We start from the raw sequence: 19846 nt of genomic DNA, 5'->3' as shown, positions 1-19846 counted from the left end.
ATATATAAAGCTCAAATTGTCTGTGTGTGTGTGTGTGTGTGTGTGTGTTTGTGTTTGGCGGCCACGTCTTTTGTCTGTTCGCAACCGAAATCGGCACGCACAGGGGAAAGTTTGCGTAAAAAAATTAAAAAAATTATGCACCAGGTCCCCTCTCGAGGGGTCGACCCCGCGTAAAATTTCTGGATGACGCAAACGCTACACATTCCAGTTCATTCAAACACACGCCCACACCGGTCAGTCCTGTGTAGACCGTATGCATCATTGTCCTTCACAAAGCTTCGAGCAATCGAGTATCTTTTGCCGACGAAACTTACTCTTCTAGTGCTTTTGTTTCTCTCCAAATTCTGATTGCATTTACACCAAATCCAACCTACACGTTTTCTGCAGCAAGCGCTACACAGGGAGTGCGTCGATTTCTATCAAAACAAGCGCGAAGAGCAAGATTTGAATTCATTCAGCACATTTGGGACCTCACAACAAAGATTGCACGTGACGTGTCCACAGACCTACCTTTACACTACAGTATCTTGCCCGTTACGAAGGACGGGCCATGGATGCTAGAATTTCATAAATATCAACTAGTTGTACTGATTGTTTTGGCAAGTAAATGATATCCCAGACTTCAGAGGTCTCACTCTCAGTCTGACCTGAGTACACTCTACTGCATAGAAACAAGAATTTATTGGGTCAACCACCATAACTTGAATGACTTTTTAGCTGTCAGGATGGCAACCTCGCTGGTATAATTGGGCGTCACACACATGCAAAAATGGCAAATGGATAAAGAGCTGCCCTTAAACGGTAATGCCCCCAGCCAGATAGCTGGGTTTCTGTGCACTAAGCAGGAGCTATGGGCCGTACTAAGCAATCTCCTGGAACCTGGCCAGGTACTCACATGAGCACCGACTGCAATGCCAACTGTAGTGTGGGCACACAAAGTCCCACCCGGACCCCAGTGGCTAATAGACTTTGTCACAGTCGGAGGCCTTTGCCACCCCAGTCAATGATCAGGTACTCATTTATACTCCCGAGTCGAGAGAGGCAATTGTGTGTAAGTTTCTTGCCCAAAGAAATTATGCCATAGGTCGTCATCACTGTGACTTGAACCTGTAACCCTGCGAGGTCCCGGATGTGATCACCACACATGGGCGTGCATGTGCACGTGCGCGCGCACACACACACACCACTACACTGTACCTTATACCTATGCATGAGTTGACCCATCATCAAATAACAACTTTCACAAATTTGTTTCTTAATTAAATGTTTTGTATTGCAACTGTGATTCAGCCATTACGTCACACATTAATCTGCCTTTATTACAATCGAGTAAAATCGTCACAACCATCACACGTATTAATTCTATACATCTCAGTATATCTATTACATTCAACAGCCACCTTGCTTGCCTACAGTAAAGCGTTATCTCGTCCTTTACAAACACCATCCCGGTGCAATACTCCTTTAGTATCGGCGCATCAGTAAATATCTGTTCTGCTCTATACGCATCTTCATTAACAGTACATACCTCTCAAAATAAGTGACAAATATAGGCCTGATCTCTACTATGAAACCTTGCACACAGAATGCTAATCAATTAATAAAAACTATATTCTCGTTGCAATGATACACACACTGCATGATCAGTGGCTCTGACCAGCAGCCCCAGAGAACTGGCTGTTAGACTCGAGGCAGGCTTCGCTCCCCGGATTCTGGAATATGGATCCGTATCCATGTGGAACGCCCGATGGACTCGATGGAGCAGAATTGGTCTGCCACGTAAAACCGTTCAATCCAATGTAGTGTGTCAGTTCTGAGGTTATGCAACCCGAGACGGTAGCATTCCGACAATGTCTCCTGTTTACTCCTTTATCTACAGACGTCGTCATATAGACATTAGGTACTGATCCCTGTCGACGGTCGCAAGGATCCGGGGACAGCTGAGCGGAAGACTTGGCGGGAATTACATCACTAGTTACATTGTCCAAATCAAGAAATTGTCTGTCGCGCCAAGACAGTTCTCGTCGGACGGTCACAAGAGCTTTTCTCCGTACTCGTGGTGAGTTGTGTAGCGAGTACGGATACATGATGGTGTCTCTCACTGGTGTTGTCGTGCCCTTCCTGTGCATTTTGGGAGACGGACCTCTTCCTGGCGGTGAAGTGTGGAACACGTCGGACTGTACAGTTGAGTCTTCGGATGGCGTTGGAGGGGGAGTCAAGGTCGGGCTCTCGGTCGCAAATCCGTTACAATGAGATGAGAACATCAGCGGTATAGTTTCACCCATGTTTTCATCTGTTCCCGTATTGACAAACAGTTCTTCACTGAAACACGACGAGTCAACAGATTGAGGGACTTGAAATGTTTCCGTCGTGTGATGACAAATCACCGGCGGTGTGCTGTTAGGTCTTACTATGTCGTCGCAGTGGTTCACAACCAAATGGCAAGGTCTCGTAGTCAAAAAGCCTTCCTTGTCGACAGCACATGGCACACCGCTACACGCTTCATCTGCTGTGTTACTAATGAGAGGTAAGGGATCAGTACAAGACGACGGACCTGACAAGACACAGCTGTCTTTGTTACTCTCTCCCTTGCCACTCATACCAGCAGGCCACGACGTATCCTGCAAGATGACAGACGACGGGCAGACAGGCTGTCTGGTAACAGTATGATTTAAAGGTGACGAGAATGTCCTGTCAACACTCTTGGACCGAGACGACCGATGGATGTGGTTAAAGCTGGCCGATCTCCTCACATTTGCACCAACGGGCGTAGTAGTAGAGAACTGATCGCCTCGCAGAGGTAACGAAAATAACTCAAAGGCTCGACATGAGTTAAGCTCTGAAGGTAACGGTGGAGTATCCGGGCACGGCATGAGAAGGCTCGTTCCGAGTCTCTGTTCAGCGGTTGGAAAATCGGGCCTCTCAGATGGATCCAACTGTAACATAATTAGACAGGTGTACTAAGCGAGTGCCGTTAATCAACACCTACACACTAACCTGGCAACAGTCCATTGCCAAGTTCCACAGGACAGACGGGCAATCTACACACTTCCTTCTCAGTGAGAACTCGTCAACGCCAAATGACTACAAAAACAAGATGTTACCAACAGACTAGAACGAAGCAGACTAGTTGTGTGCTCACGTTAGTTCTGGGTAACTCCTCGGGGTCGGCAACGATGCGTGCAATGACCTGGCAGAGTATGATTCCAAACGAAAAAACATCGGCCTGTATAGCAAATTTTGATCAATTTTAATTGCATACAGTTGTCACTCGGCTGCTATCTGCTTTCCTGTAACATGCAGACAGCTCGTGTCCACAATACCAAAACAGCAATACAATGCATCCGATACTGACTACACCTAATCATCGTTTCATTCAACCATTCCTATGTAATGCATGCATGCATAATGTACCACCATTCATACTAACTACCCTAACGAGCTTTAGATGTCTCATTGTGTTGACAATTATCGCTGCATTGGCATTACACATTTTGGCATATCTCAGGTATTGAACACCAGCAAACATTCAAGTCCAAGTCAGCAGACACAATGCACAATGGGTATATTATGTGGGTGGCATACTTGACTCATTACCATTTGGTTACGATAGGTATGTTCAAAACTATGGGTATTCACCACCCAACATCCTAACACAAATTATGACACAATCAAGAAAGTGTTGATTACGTGAATTATAAACGATGTTGCCGTCACATGACTGAGGTGTGTGCACGACATGTTAACTCAGGCCTCTAACTTCACGTTTAGCTCTGCTGGTCATTGGCAAGTAAGAGAAACACTCTAGTTAACAAGATAAAAAGGTAGTAGCCAATTGTAGCCATTGGCCCAAGTGTCACGATGACATAAAAATTGGTATTCCGACAGAGTCTGAGACACACGGCTAAACGTCAAATCATCCATGGACCAGCATCACATTCAGGCAAAGTTTCAAAATTGCAAATCATAAAACAAATGTCCCCTACTGTTGACAAGACCAGCTACTACACATAAATAAATTTTTCTTGGCCATGAGGTGTATGACCCCCTTTGTTGACCGCTTGAAGTCGCATAATTTGGATACTGGTACTGGCCGGAAGGATCAATGCTACAGCTATCAGACAAAATTGTAATAAGGTCTTTGAGAGTCTCTGTAAAAAGAGAGCTACGACTGTTTGATTTAATCTTTTTGCGTAGAGAAAATGCATTCACATTCAACTCTTGTGATAGGCAGAACCAGCGTAATACACTATATCGAGAAAGTCCTATAAAGTACTACGTTGGACATGCTGCTTACGACAAACAAATCGTCTGTGATGCCACGTTTCATGACTCCACGACAGAGGCAGCGCCGACCTGCAAGAATTGAGCTTGCACGTCTTCTCCCGTTTGGCTGGACCAACCTGGTTATGCTAAGTGCACACCAGAGTCATGAATAGAGACTCTAGTGCACGCAGGCGTCTTAGTTTTAGTTTCAGCTTCAATTCTTTGATCTTTTCAAGCTTACTGTGATGAGACATGCACAGCAGTGTCGCTAGACCATTACCTTTGACAACTGGTCGAGTGGTAGTCTCGCTAGTCGAGCGGTTAGACTAGCTAGCGTTCTGCCGCAGAATCAAAGAGTCCTCGTTTCATGCAGTCCACCAAGATATCGCCGCAGACACGGCAGACGTCTCTTCTTCGTTTGTGAGATCTCATGGCATTTACAAATGATCTGTTTGTGTAATGCAAAAGCACGGTATCTTTCCATCTCGTTATTTCCATCTCTTCATTGAAGTAGGTGAAACCATCCTACCCTGTTAGACTGCCATTTAGCATCACTTTTGATAAGTACAGTACTTCCAAAAAATATTTTAGTATCGTTTTGGTCCAGACTAGAGTCGTGCACTCTCTGGTCTGGAAGTTCGAGGCTACATGAAAGGATACACGATGTACAAACTCTGCAATACTTTAACTGTGAGAGAGCTTTTACTTCTCATTTCCACAATTGGCTGAGAACTATAGCTGGGTGTATACCTACTAGTCACCGGCTGCTACTTAGAGGCCTGTGGTTGTATGGATGCTTTTATGTATGTATATTACAATTGCCAAATGGGCAGGAATGTGACAGGTGACTAAAACCTAAACACTAAATATTCAAGCTGGTAAAATTGGTTCCTTCCTCTACCATGTATCTCTTCACTTGTCACTATAAAACAACAACCCTATATAGTAAGATGTCACTTACCCTGACCCCAAGTAGTAACCCTAACTCTGATAGTCCAGATAACTGATGCCTACTTGCCACACCCACATAAAAGTGATTCTCAAACCAGGCAACGATTTTGGTGTAATAGTTGTCTTGCGGCTGAGAGCGCAGTTTATCCTGGGCTCTTGCAATGTCACACAGTCAATTTAGCGATTCTGTAGTCTTCAATATGAGAGTAGCTTTGGTGCAGATTTCTAGAAGAACAACTCGTTTTCGTTTCTTCTGAGGCTCTTGGGGTTTCGACATTGCCATGGACGAGAACTACTTGTGTACTCTGATGCTCATGCACATTACCGTGTTATGCATGCAATGCTAGAGAGTCCGAGGCACGGGTCGTCCAGTAGACTGATGGGTTTGTTAACTGGTGTTCGAATACATGACATCCTACTGTAGCATCAATTAGTTTGTGACAGATATATTACAGGGCTACATACAAATATATTAATTAATTAATTAATTAATTAATTAAATTACCACTTGGTTTTGCATTCAAATTTCTACTAATTTTTTGCTCACACTAAGGGGCCGTCCGTAATTACCGATAGTTTTCACAGAACGAAATTATTTCGAACCTGGGTGGTGGGTTGGGGGCCAGGACAAAGTGAAAAAATATTGAAATCCCGTGTCGATGCATTGATTTCTAATAGTACAGTAGTAGAGTTTATGATTAATTAAGATCAGTCTACTATTTTCTACTTTGTGGAAGCGACTCACGTATAAACTTGTCGTTAGTCATACTACTTGCTCGCGACCCTGTGCGTAACACCAGACTGCACATGTACCACATGCATTAGTGATAGCATGTGCACGTGCCATGGGCTGTGCCGCGGAAGTGTCATTTCTTGACGATGATCGTACGCGTGCTTGGTGAGGTTCTGCGTCTGAGTTTCGACGAGATCACGCCTGTAATATGTGTGGGTCATTGTTGAAGGCTTGAGAGATGAGGTGGAAAGTGCGGCTCGCTAACCTCCCCAAAACATCCGGGACTTAAATGTAGCAAAATCCTTGAATGGAATGTCTGTGCCGACGACGTTGTTCGGGAAGTTAGCAAAAAAGAAACCGTTCTTCGAGAAGTCTGTCAGCTGACTCTGGATACTACGCTGTACTTGAAGCACTGTGGACTCTAGAGCCATGTGGAGCAAACAGGCAAACCTTCTTTGAGAAGGCGCAGCGCAGCGCCTGTGGAAGGGTGTATATTCACAAAGCGGTAGTGCGTGCAGGGAGCTGTTTGCCAAAGCCGGTAAGGTGAGCGGTGAGCGGTGATCGTACTGTTGCGAAGAGTTTCGTTGTGGAGAAAACCAGTGATGATACAGAGTCTATAGAGGTAGTCTGTAGAGGTAGATGGCTGTGGTGCAGTGTTTTCATCATACTACCAACTTACCCAGCATAAGCAGACGGAGGGCCACACAATGGCCAGAGGTCGCCCAAGAAAGAAGTAAACTACTATACTTCAGTGTGAATGTTTGCTCTGTACCGTGGATTGTACTGTGTCTACTTATGTTTTGTTAATGCCTTTTACTTCCTTATTAAAAGTTCTCTTGGTTGTACCAGTGTTTATTCAAACAAGATTACGCACTGAACAGCTGACGGTATCTCCGTGGTATATTTAATAATAAAGGCAATAGCTCTGTGAGCACGGTCCATTGTGTGTGAAATAAACAATGTTTAGACTTTTAATATAATATTAAAAATAGGTGCAGTGGCCATCAATATTTTAGCTGAAAAAGTACGGGGGGGGGGGGGTAGGGTCTGGTTACTTTGGACTTCGTTCGTTCTGCGAAAACTATCGGTAATTACAGACAGCCCCTACTGAGCAACATTCGGAAACCAATAATATACAACTAGAGTTGACCAAAGAAAGAGGTCTAATACAGAAGCACAAGGCATCACAGTAACTGTTGTACACCTCGCTATATATATAGACAAGGCAAACATTAACTGTTATCTTGTTACCTAAACTACTACTCTAATTAATTCCCTAATCAGATTTACTCCAATGGTTGGTATAGTACAGTACATGTAACTAGACACCTTAGAGACCACCATCATCTACGCCTACAGTACAGTACCCTTCTAATCATCAAATGCAACAAAAGTCTCCACACCACTACAACACCAAATTCTATTCTTTCCACATGTAAGCTTTACTATAGCTTATAGCAAAAGGTCCATTTTGATGCCTTATCTGTGACAGGCACATATGGGTATGCACATTACATAACATATGAAAACATAACTGAAGCACAATCTGAGAATACCAGAACTGCTTCACGTTTTTACATTCACTAACACACTCATATGGTAAATCTAGGTATCACACAATCAGAGACCACCACATGCCTAGAGGTAAGACTATCCTTAAAGTGCTCATGTCAATACTGTCTGTCTATAAATGTCTTGGCACCTGTGCCATTATAATTATTGGTAACACACACTAACTACTCTAAGTAAATATCAAAGTTAATTGGTAATCAAGTTTTACCAGTTACCTTAGCCAGTATTATTACCTACAGCACAAAGGGAACCAACAATCACACATAATCATGGAAATTAATCATGACTAGCATAATCATATATTATCAGTTACCAACCTTTTCATCATATCTCTCTCCTCTCAGCACTTCTGGTGCAGAAAAGTATGGCGTTCCAACAACTGATAGTACATGCCTTCCATCTGGCGTCAAACTATAAAATAAACCTGTGAATAAAAAGGAGGCTAACGTCCAGCACGTTGTGTGCTCATCACTGACCTCATGCGCGGTAGCTTAGCAGCAAGACCAAAATCTGCCACAACAGCAGACAGTTTGCCACCCTCAAGCTGTCGTATGAGGCAATTCTAGAAAATATCACACATACAAGTTGACTTAGTAGACAAATATCAATTAACACTATACTAACCACTTATTAAATTTTAAGGTGCATGAAAGGTCAACGTCAACGGGCTTTTTGATCTTTTTCTCACTCTACCTTTTTAATGACATTTACACCTACGGGGCACGGGTCGTTACGTCCTTATGCGGTACGCATGGGCACTTTACACCGGCTCTGATTAGTGCAGTACAGTAGTCGCATTATGCATGTCCCCGCCACCTTTCCCAGTAGTACAGTACACAACGAATGAATAAATCAGTACAAAGACGAGCACGTTATTGCTCTTCACGCTCAGTACATAGCAACTCGTCATACAAGCTGCACGTACGAAGCCAATTGAAATAGCACGAGTAGTTAGTTAGGTAGAGTTACCTTGGAAGTAAGATCTCTGTGGATGACGCCACGCGAGTGCAAATATCCCATTCCACGCGCAATGTCGCGGGCCAGTCCCAGTCGGAGAGTCCACGACAATGCCGGCTTTCTGTCGAGCAGCAATTCCTCCAGATTTCCACCGTTGATGAACTAACGGGAAAAACAAACATGACGATTAGGTTAGGCACACGTTCGTCGGCGTCGCGGAAGTTCGATCACCGAGTGCGCTCGAAATCCTTCATTATCGCTCGCTCGAAGTGATAGCTAACACGTACGAGGTGTGAGCGGCCACAAAATGCTTGATGGATTGCGCAAACAAACGACACGACGTGTGCGTCACGCTCGATTGCCAATTGTTACCGCCGGCGAAACACGTCGCATCCCCCGTATCGAGCACAACAACATCGCACCGGAGAGCGGCTTACCTCTGTCAACGGGTGTAGTTGACCTTCGTGCACGCAAACGCCCAAAAACCTGCAATGCAAAGTATGCGATTTTAGCAACAACTCGTTTTACCGGCCCTACCCAGCAAGGCACGACAATCTCGCCACGCGACTTGCCTGAGAATGTTCGGGTGACTGAGCCGCTTCATCAGCTGCACCTCTTTCAAGGCCTGCTGGCGATTGCTCGCATTTTTGTTCAGTTTCAGCACCATCACCTCGTCAGTGGCGCGATGCTGAACCTAATCCGCGAGACGAAATAGACGGTGTTACTTCTATCAACGTTCCTCGCAAGTTTCTACCACTAGACCCTTTATCTGACCTTATAAACTCGCGAGAAGAAGCCCGTACCCAACTCTTCCAATGAAAAATCGTCAACACGGTAGAGATTGGTCACCGCGTCGCGTATACAGTCGAATGTGAGAGACATACGACGAGAGCGTGGGCAAGCAAAGTCTGTCTCACCATCACAAGCATTCATAGTCACCGCTCGCTCGGCACACAACACTCGGACGTCTCCATGCCGGCGCAACTAAAGCGAAACTGACGCTCAATGACTCAACGCCCCCTCGCAATGTCCCGGCAAGGGAGGGAGTGAGGCGTGGTCACGGGCGGCACCTTCGTAATGAAATGTGTATTGGAGAGATGCATGTCAAAATACACACTAGACTACTGTATTGGAAAGATGCATCTCACAATATATTAGACTAATAGTACAGATGTCCAGTTGAGATAGGATGTATCTGGATGCATCTCGAATGGACCGCCCACTAGCAACAAAGGGAACCCATTAGGCAATCTAGGTGTTCCAACTCTAGTCTCTAGTCAAGAGCGATGCTTGGCTACACAATTGCGAGATACTAGACGCAATAAATTAAATAAATCTCAATAATTCAACCACAACGATCAGTTGCTCAATACAACTGCAATGAACGTTACGTCTGTAACTGACTCTTCTATAATTTCATCGTCTTCCCACGGCTAGTAACTCAATCACTCCGACCTTCGTTGTCACGGCAACCGTCTGTTTGAACACTGTACATACCATCTTCACGTTACCGGAGCAACGGAGGAGTCGGCGTCGGCGTTCCGTGTTGACGAGGGCAGCTGTACGTTGGATAAAGTCTCGCGATTTTCTAAACATGAAACGAGCCACATCAAAGTCACCACGACGTATACGGTTACACCACACTCGATTGACCTTGAGCCGCAAACGACGGAATTATAGCCTCATCACGTGATGTAGACGCGCCGCCAGCAACGGGATGGTGACTGGGAGCGGCCATACCAATACCAACTGCTGCCGTTCTCGAGTTGCCAGACAACGCTGCTTCTAGTCTACTGATTCGGGCCTGAAACGAGGCATGCAGCCACCTATTATCTATCAATTTCACTTTTCAGGCTGTCACTACTGTACCTGCAGACTGGCAACTTGATGCGCGTTTTGTTGCTTGGCATCCGCCATCGAAGTGTTGAATAGTTGCTGCATTTCTAGGATGTCCTGCATAACAGGGCACAGTCAGAGCGTGATTTATTAGACGGATGTAGTTCATACTGAGGAGAACTGGTCTAGGAGAGACTGCTGCAGAGACAGACTTTCCAGGAGTTTGTTTCTAACCGCAACTTCGCGTTGCAACTGGAGATAACTCTACCATAGAGAAACAAACAAAAATATAGAATTAATTAATGGACTTCTTTGCATGAGTACCCAGTCAAATGCTTGATTATTATCCTAAAATGCTAACTATTCACTATGGTCTCTTTTTCTTTCCATCCCCCACAGTTTATAATTGTTTCATCAACATGTGACAACCAACACGGAACCTCATGAGTTTGAGGTTGAGTAATTCCTATTCATGGAAAGAATATGAAAGAAAATATTGTTCAATGTATTGTAGTAAACATAGTAAGAAACATCTGGAGTTTACCACAAGTTGGGCAACCACAAAGGTTGTCATTATAATCAATCCCACCTGCAGACTTGCACTTGACAAGACTGGATCCAAGTAGAGTATGTTGTAAGTGTTTTTAGTGTTCAACTAACTACTACCAAGACAAACGTCTCAGTAAATTGTTAAAAGTAAATTGGCACACACCTAAAGCTTGAGCAAGCCCCTAGAGTATGCAATGGGCCTCACTCCATGACCTAACACCTTGTGATAATAATAATAACTATGAATAATACTCACTGTTGCAGCACTAAGCCTCAGACTGTCAATATTACTCATTGAAACATTCACATTATACTCAAACATCCAGGAGCCATTCCTACAGGCACAAAGCCAAGTACAAAGGCCCCTCAGACAACTGGCAATAACACAAGTGCAAAATCATAAATTGGTGGCCAGAGTTACTAAAGACGCTTAATTTGTCAGTTACAGTAATTTTTAGGGCAGTTTTGAGCCACAAACACAAATAAGCTGTCAGATCAAGGCATCTGTCTCATGCATTATCACCAACCTAGCCAGTCGACCAGACCATCTGACGAAAGAAAGGATAGTCTGAGACTCTAGCACTCTATACATTCACATGCAAAGTCCAGAATTACTAAGGACGATTAGCAGCAGTACAAAAAATGCCTCCTAGCATACACATGCCCCCAACAAGAGGCTTCAAGGTCAATCATCAAAACCTGCAGTATTCTTGTTCCCATATACTTCCAACTATATCAAGACAATTGACAAATAAACTAACCACATAACATCGTTTGAAAGGTTTTGTGTCCTGTAACTTTGACTATCTGTCTTGTAGTTAACATATTATTTATTTCCCTATCAACTTAGTAACTTCCCGCTTTACTACTGAAAGACACAAATTACCTCCCTAGACAGGAAGACAAGGACCACCTCAATAAAAAGTGAAGCAGTGCAAGCAACCATTAAACATGAGGACGTACAAGTGTCTATTACCAAGTATTTTAAGAATAAAAACATACACACCCGATTCGTCAGTCATACTATACCAATAAGAAGCCAGGAGTGCAAGTCTGCGAACGTAATTCTACAAAGGGCACAAGACCGACTCATTAAGACACATGCTGCATTTCTATCTCTTCGATTTCAGAAAAGATGGAATGAATGAATGTCCAAACACAGAACCGTCTTTGCATCACTCACCCTACTGTATGTAGTACTAAGGCACGACAAATACATCATACAATACAACAGCACACTAACAAGACTTCTAGCTGGTCTGCTAAAAACCTTTGCTTTTCATTTGCACAGTAAAAACAGCAATGACAACACAGTAACAATTTTCACTCACATTGGCAACCAAAATTCAAATTCAAAATTGTTTATTATTATATAACCATTCTAAGTAATTAAACCCAAACTAAAAATTGTTCGATTGTATATTAACTCGTCTATACCTGTTTGGAAGACAGACCTTTAGTTTTTCTTGGGCATAAGAGCACTTTTGGTACAATGTAACAAACATGTCCATTGGTATATGCATGTCACTGAGGCTTTACTATACTTAGGGAACACTGAAACAAAACTAATTGTATCTTCATATCATGTAGTTGTCACAAAATTCCGTTTTGCTAAATCAGATAACGTCAAAAGCAACTCTTTTGGAATCGGGATCCACCATGTCCACTTGATGACAGTCGAGTAAGCGATGTCAAATAGCCACCACTGCTAGACTCGTACCCAGTCCCCCTCCTCCTCCTCGCGCACATGCTTCACGTGTTTTAGCATGTGCTTTCTGTTCCACTAGCGAGGACAAGGACTGGCAACATATTATGTTGTTACAGTTTGACCAATCAACACACCAAAAACCTACCAACATGTTACCAGTCCTTCTCCTCGCTAGTGGAACAAAAGCATGCGCTAAAACACGTGAAGCGCACGCGAGAAGGAGGACTGGGTACGAGTCTTCACCACTGCCAGTCCTTATAAACAAGACAATCAGTTGGACGATGATGTGTGTCTCTATGGGAAAATAGATTGTGAAACAGTGACACAAGGCACGTTTTTCATGTGACGTACTAAATTATTGTACAGTATTGTACAACCGGTTACTTCTGCGGTCTTAAAAAACTGCGACTTGAGAATCTAACAGAAGGTTTACTTACTGCTAATTAAAGTTCTGCTTTCAACCATGAATACAGTTTTTGGTACACACATGTACATGTGTCTGCACAGTGACTGCTTGGGACTCCGAGGGTAAGCCTAAATATCTGCAAATTATATTCGTGCACTCTGTGATTTTTTGCAGAATTCGCAGAAATATCATGATCGCAGAAATAACCGGTTATACCGTATTTTATCATTTCTTGCCGAGACATAAATCATTCGATCACCAATTTGTGAGTTTTGGATGGACTATAGCCTCGACACTAGGTCTTCCTTTGCTTTCGTTGCTATCCTCGCGTGGACACGGAGACAACATCACGTGATACTGCCCCGCTGCTATCCTCGCGTGGAAGGACCACCGAAAGCAAAGGAAGGCCTAGTGTTGAGGCTAGATGGACTGGTTGTTTTATGTCATATCATTTGTCTAATATTGTCAAGAGTAAACATGATAGACATCTTGAGGTGTGGTTAGTATTAAATTTAAAAAAGAAAGGAATCCAGCTGCCCGGTATTTTTCTGACATGTTACCTCATTCCAACAATTTTTCGATGCAACCTGATATTACCACTTTTATTAAATTTTTGATTATAAATACTACGTGCCTACTGAGTTACAACATATGAAACCACAAATTGTAGCTCAGTGCTGACTGTTCCAAAGCAATCTAAATTTATCCCTTTACTGGCCTTGGTCAGAGGCGTAGCGTGACATGGGCTAGACTGGACTATAGCCCCATCAATTGTAGGCGTCGTCATAAAAATTGTGGATGATAAATACGTGTGAGGACCAAAGCTATAGCATATACACCACCCTTTTCCAGTCTGGATCTGCCACTGATTCTACCGTATCAGTCAATTCAAAACCAATAAAAGTGAGTGTGTCCATAAAAGTGGGCATGCCCTGTAGCATAGTGACTTCTAGTCCCCCATTTCTAGAGGTAATGCTACGGCCCCTGCTTTGGTCATACAGATCAACACTTCTCTTGCAAATGATAAGCTGTCTTCCAGCCTCCTCTTTTCCCAAACAAACTGCCAATATGGCAACAAACTGTAAGAGCTGTAGTTTAGCATACAAACACTAAACGTCGACATTAGTTTCTTTGTAAAACCACAAACAAAACAAGATGCCATTAACATACATGTAACATTGTCTGCTATACAAGATTACACCCCTCTAACTACTAATGTATTGTGCAGTTGCTGAAGTGAAATAAAAAATTGAAATTAAAAACCCAATATGTGTAATGACATAGTGCAAATAACAACTTTACAGGAGATGCCTCCTATCCACAACTAGCCAAAAAAACAATAGTAAAAACATTCTGTCAGTTATTTCAACTGCAGACACTTGACAGGGCTGTAGCACAATTTTTCTACATCTTGTACCGCTAACAACTAAGGCCAGACCAACTACTGTAAATCAACAAATGTTCGAAACCAAAAATGTTCGTAAACTGCCGCAAACTCTATTTTGTAAGAAATAAATCTTCGTAAACTTCCCTCATGCCTCTTGAGCTCATGCGTAGAAGTGACAGCAAGGCTCAATAAACATCAGAGTAAATACCTGCCGGCATCCGTACACGTACTCCATCCTCAATGTCTTTGATTTCGTGGCTTGCAAAAGCCAATTCATCAACTAGGCGCTAGGTTTCCCAACAGGAGTGTCTTGGTGGACCTCTTTATATTCCAAGTTGTGCAGTTAGTCCTGCGCTATTGCTGCTTACTATGCTAGTGAGTTTCTTGGACGTTGTCTGCATAGCCCTATGAGCCAAGTGGACTTTATTACTCTTGTGTGCATAGTAGAGTGACTCTAGAATAAATAAAATCCAAGTACTGATGGATATCTGAACTAAAAAGTTAGTAAGCAATTTAAGTTAGTAAATTCTTGCAATGTACAAAATTAAATAGCTTATGAACATTTGTTGATTTACAGTATTTGATCTGATGCTTGGATATTCGGACATGAAACAGGACTAACTAACAGAAATAAAATTAAAAAGGAATAGTCAAGTGACATTTTGAACATGCACACTTCTCTTTGTACAGCCTACAACTGTGACTGAGATAACAAAAATGGACACTAAAACAAATGATTATGATACCGATCAAAAGGTGGAAACAGTCACAGGACCACATGCACTGTCCACATTTGTGGAGTCATGGATAGCGTAACCTCTAGAAATGAGGGGTTAAACTTTACAATGTCAAGGGGCATGATGACTTTAATAAACACACCCAGTTTTATTGGCTTCTAATTGACTGATATGGTAGAATCAGTAGCAGATCCAGACTGGAAAAAGGGTGGTGTATATGCTATATACAGCATTGGTCCGTACACATATCTATAATCCACAATTCTTAGGTATATACACGCCTACCTACATGTATAGCCCGGTCTAGCCCATGCCACAATACGCCCCTGCTCATAGAATATGTATGTACCAAGTTATTCTAGTGTAGCAAGCATAATATCATTGTGCATGCACGCATCAAATTTTCTTCTATTTTGGTCAAACTAAAACAGGACCAGTGAATCTGAGCATCAACAAATTTAATTGGTCTGGCCAAATGAACGACAATTCCAATTAGAAATAAAACCTATACATGCAACATAGAACTACAGGCTGCTCCATTACTCTGCTCCATTATTCTGCAGATAATTGCTAACATAGAGACTTTAGTTAGCTATATCAATCCTATGGGTAACTCTTGCACAGAATATAAGAGACACAGACCAAATTGCCAAAATATCAATTCTGTCCATATTTCTATGCAAAACTAGAGAAACTAGCACTCAATACGGTGTCAATGACACTTCGATGATAACCACAAAATGACTAAAAGAGTGAACTTCACAGACAAACAGATAAACATACTGTAAACAAACAAAAAGTACTGAAATGCTGTAGTACAGATTGTTCAATTACTAACAGACTGACCTCTTTAAGATAGCCTGTTAACCTCACAACTGCACTCAGTAAAATAGCTGTGTATCCTCCAACGGTTGAACCACTCTAATAACAGCAACCATTAATGTCAACCTTACAACAACAACAGCTTTCAATTCAAAATCTAACCTTTGATGGCAAACCAAGATGAGCAGGTTCTCGTCCAGTTGCCGCCTCATAATCCATAATCTCCTGCTCTAAACTCTCTAACACCACGCCAAAGCTGTCCATAGTAAGTGCACCAGACCTGTTCTGCTCTGCAAACGTGTAGCTGTGAGAATGCTCACTTTCTTCACACACAACTGACAGACCATCGATGTTCAACTTTTGTGAGTCCGCAGATGCGATGATATGCCCAGCACCTGATATAATGCTTTGACCTAAACAAGAAAGTATGAAAAAAAGAAACGTGCAACAAATTCCTAATAGTTGAATTGCCATTTGACAATGACTAAAAGTTTGGCCATTTAATAAAACAGACCAAATTAACTGTAACCGCCTGCCCTTGCTTGGAGGTCATCCAAGGTTTATCTCTTCCGCAGGCCAATTTCTGGTAAATAACGATGTATTACAGTACTCTGCATATTTGTGAGCAACAGTGGAGCTTTAGAAATTTCTTTGCAAAGGCAGACTTGGTGGAGTCTTGCAGAAAAGTCGGATATGGCAATTGAGTGAGCAATGTCAATCAGTGTGCAAACCAGCCACCACTACACTACACTTAAGTTGGAGAACAATGTGCAGCCTCATGTAAAGTTTGGATGTCAGCGTGTGTACTTCAGCCTGTAGTCAGTCAGAATCTAAACCTATTCCCAGTTCTGTACCAAGCAAAGTGGTTAGATTTGCTGACGTCATGCAGTGATTTGTACTTTAGGAATAAAGAAAAAGTCCATCTGCAGCCCTTTTTCTGGAATGTTACCACAATTAACCAATTTGTCAATGAGGCCGTATCTGGTTGTATTGACTGTTTGGAATGTTGAATCAAACTGTAACATTATCTAACCTGCCAAAGAGGCTTTGTCGTGAGCGGCAGTGATGCTTAGCACTGCATTTGTAGAAAGACTTAGAGACACACCTTCCTGGTGAGACTCTTCACTGGCACATATTGGTGAATGTCTGTCATTTGGTGAGCTGACTGAGTTGTGGTGATCATCTCTTAAACCGTCAAAACTCTCCCTGCCAACGTTCTCTAACCGGTATAAATGTATGACAACGTTAATTAACACCAAAACAAAAAAAAAACGTTCAACCTTTATCTTCCACTTCATCATTGAGTGCAGGTTTTGAAATGATGGATAGACTGTCATCCCTAATACCTGCTGGAGAGTAGAGTACACTTGGGTATTTGGAAGCATCCTGTGATGCAGCCCTAGGCAACAATATAAACGTAAACAGTCAGTTGGTTGATCAGTCATCCGGCTATACAAGCAAGTGTATCTAGATGCACGTGGTGGTGGTGGTGGTGGTGGTGGTGGTGGTGGTGGTGGTGTGTGTGTGTGTGTGTGTGTGTGTGTGTGTGTGTGTGTGTGGTGTGTGTGTGTGTGTGTGCATGACTAGCAACCTTTCTTTGAGTGACACACTACTTGGTGCCACAGTTAGCGTTGGAAACCCAGTGTAATGCTGTGGATCATCACCAAACATGTCTTTCACCTGTGACAGCATATGATCTGATTGAGCCAGCACATCACGTAACTGAAACAAACAAAAACATGATGTGATATCACATGCAACAAATGCAACTGACCCTAACAAAAGTCAAGAACAACATAGTACAACTAGCTAGAAATAACAACAGATGACATCGTGTTTTTTTGCTAAAACCACAAAGGAAAACAATCAGACATCAGCTGAAGACATAAGTTGACAACTCTAGTCTTTTTGGTGTATTGCAACATAATTGTGGCAGCGACAATACACTCAGGAAATTACTAGAACCTTCTCCTTCAAGGGACACCACCACACTGTAGCTGTGACAAGATCATGATATAATATGATACTATCACAATTAAGTTGTTTACGAGTACATGTGAAGAATTGTTTAATTAATATAAAGAGAGGAAAATAATGGCAGTTTGTGGTATAATTCAAAACACTTACGTAGAGTTGAAATCAATGTGTCTTGGGTCTGTGCACCTCATTCGTTAAAACAGCATCTGTTGTATGCATTAGATGGTGCCCTTACGTATGGAAACAGTATTTTGATTGTATCAAAATATTTCAGAATTCCAAGTCAACATAATTAAACGCTAGAAACAGAAATCACTTATCACCTCGTTTCCTCTATGAAAAACGTCTCTTAGCACTGCAGCATGATGATGAGATGTAGCAGTTGAATGGGGAGTGGGATTGAGGACCCGCAGTGGGCCTTTCAATAAAGCAGGGGGTGGAGTTTTTACTTCCTCTGTAATGGCAAAAACTATAATGCAACAGTGAAATACTATAACATCAAATTGTAAATTAGCTACACTATGATATATAAATATCACTGCAAGAAAACAATTGAAAACAAGTAGAAAAACAAACAAATACACAAATGTGTGAACAGAAAGTAGGCCGTCAGCCTTCAACTTCCAGACGGAAACATCGACCAGGAGTGTCCGAGTCGGCGAGAGCACCTGTATGGAAGTCAAAATGGACCAAGAGGTATACATACCGTGTTTCTTTTGAAAACCATTTTTCTACACCTTAATTAATCATTGATTCATTGGTGTCGTGTGTCTCTATCAACATGTCTTTGTCTACAAACAGTATTAAAAAACATTCAAGGGCTCAATGTTTCTTGCCATTCCAGAATATATAAATTAATCAATCATTTGCTTTCTTATTACATGGTCTTCCATCATTGCTATCTCTTACACAGCATGTCTCTACCTTGCTTTCTTTATGAGTTCGCGTATAACACCAAGTCTCTCTTGTGGTAATCTTACGTTGTTGTAGTTGTTTCTCTATCAACTCCTGCCTTGCCATGGCAACATTGTGTGACTGATGAATCCGTTTCCGTCTCTCCTGAACCAAAATATTAACGAAAAATTACACTACACACACGTCAAGACGTATCACTGCCATAAATACTCACAACTTCGTGTTTTGATAGTCTATACACTGACAAATCCGAGACTGTGCTCTACATTTAATCAAAACAATGAAATTGACTGTCAGTAGACTCGTCATATACATAATGCTCTTGTATTGAATAAGTTATAGTAAAAAACAAGATAGATACTAACTAATTTAGTGGGAAACAATTGAATGAGAGCCAAGTGCACGTGCCTGCGTGTTGAAGCCATTTTACATCTAGAACAAGCTCGACATGAATTCTTACAGTTTCCGTAGGGTGTCAGGTCTCCTAGACTGAATAATTATAATGTTTCCTCTTCATGCACTTCCTGTAGATACTGCGTCTAAATACCTTCCTGAGTAGCCACTCAGAATTATTGCCTCTGTTATAGAGCGGCTCTAGCCGGCCGGCCAATTCAGTGCGACTGTCTAGCCTAGAGTACGGCTCTAGATTCTACTTCGTACAGTTACGGTTTATGCACTTAAACTTACGTCCCACTCTGGCTTTCTTCTAGGAGCTCTAATAGTCGGTTTAGAACTGCTTTCTTGTCCATTCGCTCCTTTTCTGTCAAACATTGCGCCCTCACGCGTGCGTAGTATAATCCGAATTCCCGGATCCACGTGTCTCTCCACGTGTCTTTACAGCTGAGGCGTCTTTCGTGCCTTGCCTCATGCAGCTAGCTGACAAACTACTAGTAACTACAGTCCACAATCTGCGATAGCCTCACAGGCGCAGATACAGAATTTTTCGAAAGAGGGGGTCCAGTGGTATCATTTGCCACGCCCCGTAGCAGCTACCGTATTTCCGCGAATAGAGCCCCATGGGGTACTATTT

At 42.5% G+C, this 19846-nt stretch overlaps 2 protein-coding genes across 4 annotated transcripts; both read right to left on the bottom strand.

Moving 5' to 3' along the window:
* Positions 1-1293: 1293 nt before the first annotated feature.
* LOC134185661 (probable serine/threonine-protein kinase DDB_G0271402) lies at positions 1294-9491 on the bottom strand. The gene is made up of 9 exons (XM_062653504.1): positions 9254-9491; positions 9052-9173; positions 8917-8965; positions 8492-8641; positions 7999-8084; positions 7840-7933; positions 3143-3226; positions 2998-3084; positions 1294-2936 (listed from the first exon to the last, which is right to left on the bottom strand). The coding sequence occupies exons 1-9, from the start codon at positions 9410-9412 to the stop codon at positions 1644-1646; spliced, it is 2124 nt and encodes a 707-aa protein (XP_062509488.1). The 5' UTR covers positions 9413-9491; the 3' UTR covers positions 1294-1643.
* A 279-nt stretch (positions 9492-9770) lies between these two features.
* LOC134185833 (spindle and centriole-associated protein 1-like) lies at positions 9771-19591 on the bottom strand. Of its 3 annotated transcripts, XM_062653712.1 has the most exons (13): positions 19504-19591; positions 19031-19078; positions 18882-18960; positions 18225-18355; positions 17516-17646; positions 17205-17323; positions 16958-17143; positions 16087-16337; positions 15949-16023; positions 10487-10579; positions 10349-10432; positions 10133-10283; positions 9771-10067 (listed from the first exon to the last, which is right to left on the bottom strand). In XM_062653712.1, the coding sequence occupies exons 1-13, from the start codon at positions 19585-19587 to the stop codon at positions 9982-9984; spliced, it is 1518 nt and encodes a 505-aa protein (XP_062509696.1). In that variant the 5' UTR covers positions 19588-19591; the 3' UTR covers positions 9771-9981. The 3 variants fall into 3 exon arrangements, with proteins under 3 accessions (XP_062509696.1, XP_062509695.1, XP_062509697.1); XM_062653711.1 differs by lacking the exons at positions 19031-19078; positions 19504-19591 and having other exon boundaries at positions 18225-18692; positions 18882-18954; XM_062653713.1 differs by lacking the exons at positions 9771-10067; positions 10133-10283; positions 10349-10432; ... (1 more) ...; positions 19031-19078; positions 19504-19591 and adding an exon at positions 14703-14819 and having other exon boundaries at positions 18225-18692; positions 18882-18954.
* Between the last annotated feature and the right edge of the window lie 255 nt (positions 19592-19846).

This window comes from Corticium candelabrum, chromosome 10 (genome assembly GCF_963422355.1).
Source record: "Corticium candelabrum chromosome 10, ooCorCand1.1, whole genome shotgun sequence".
Classification (NCBI taxonomy): Eukaryota; Metazoa; Porifera; class Homoscleromorpha; order Homosclerophorida; family Plakinidae; genus Corticium; species Corticium candelabrum.
This window is presented reverse-complemented; position numbering and strand designations above follow the sequence as displayed.

Coding starts and splice junctions, on each gene's coding strand:
- LOC134185661 (XM_062653504.1), bottom strand. CDS start 9,412: ATGAATGCTTGTGATGGTGAGACAGACTTTGCTTGCCCACGCTCTCGT. Junction 8,966..9,051: donor AGTCACCCGAACATTCTCAG/GCAAGTCGCGTG, acceptor TTTGCATTGCAG/GTTTTTGGGCGTTTGCGTGC. Junction 3,227..7,839: donor GAGAGAGATATGATGAAAAG/GTTGGTAACTGA, acceptor TTTGCTATACAG/GCCGATGTTTTTTCGTTTGG.
- LOC134185833 (XM_062653711.1), bottom strand. CDS start 18,605: ATGTATACCTCTTGGTCCATTTTGACTTCCATACAGGTGCTCTCGCCG. Junction 16,338..16,957: donor CGACAAAGCCTCTTTGGCAG/GTTAGATAATGT, acceptor TTTCTTGTTTAG/GTCAAAGCATTATATCAGGT. Junction 10,433..10,486: donor TCCTAGACCAGTTCTCCTCA/GTATGAACTACA, acceptor CCTGTTATGCAG/GACATCCTAGAAATGCAGCA.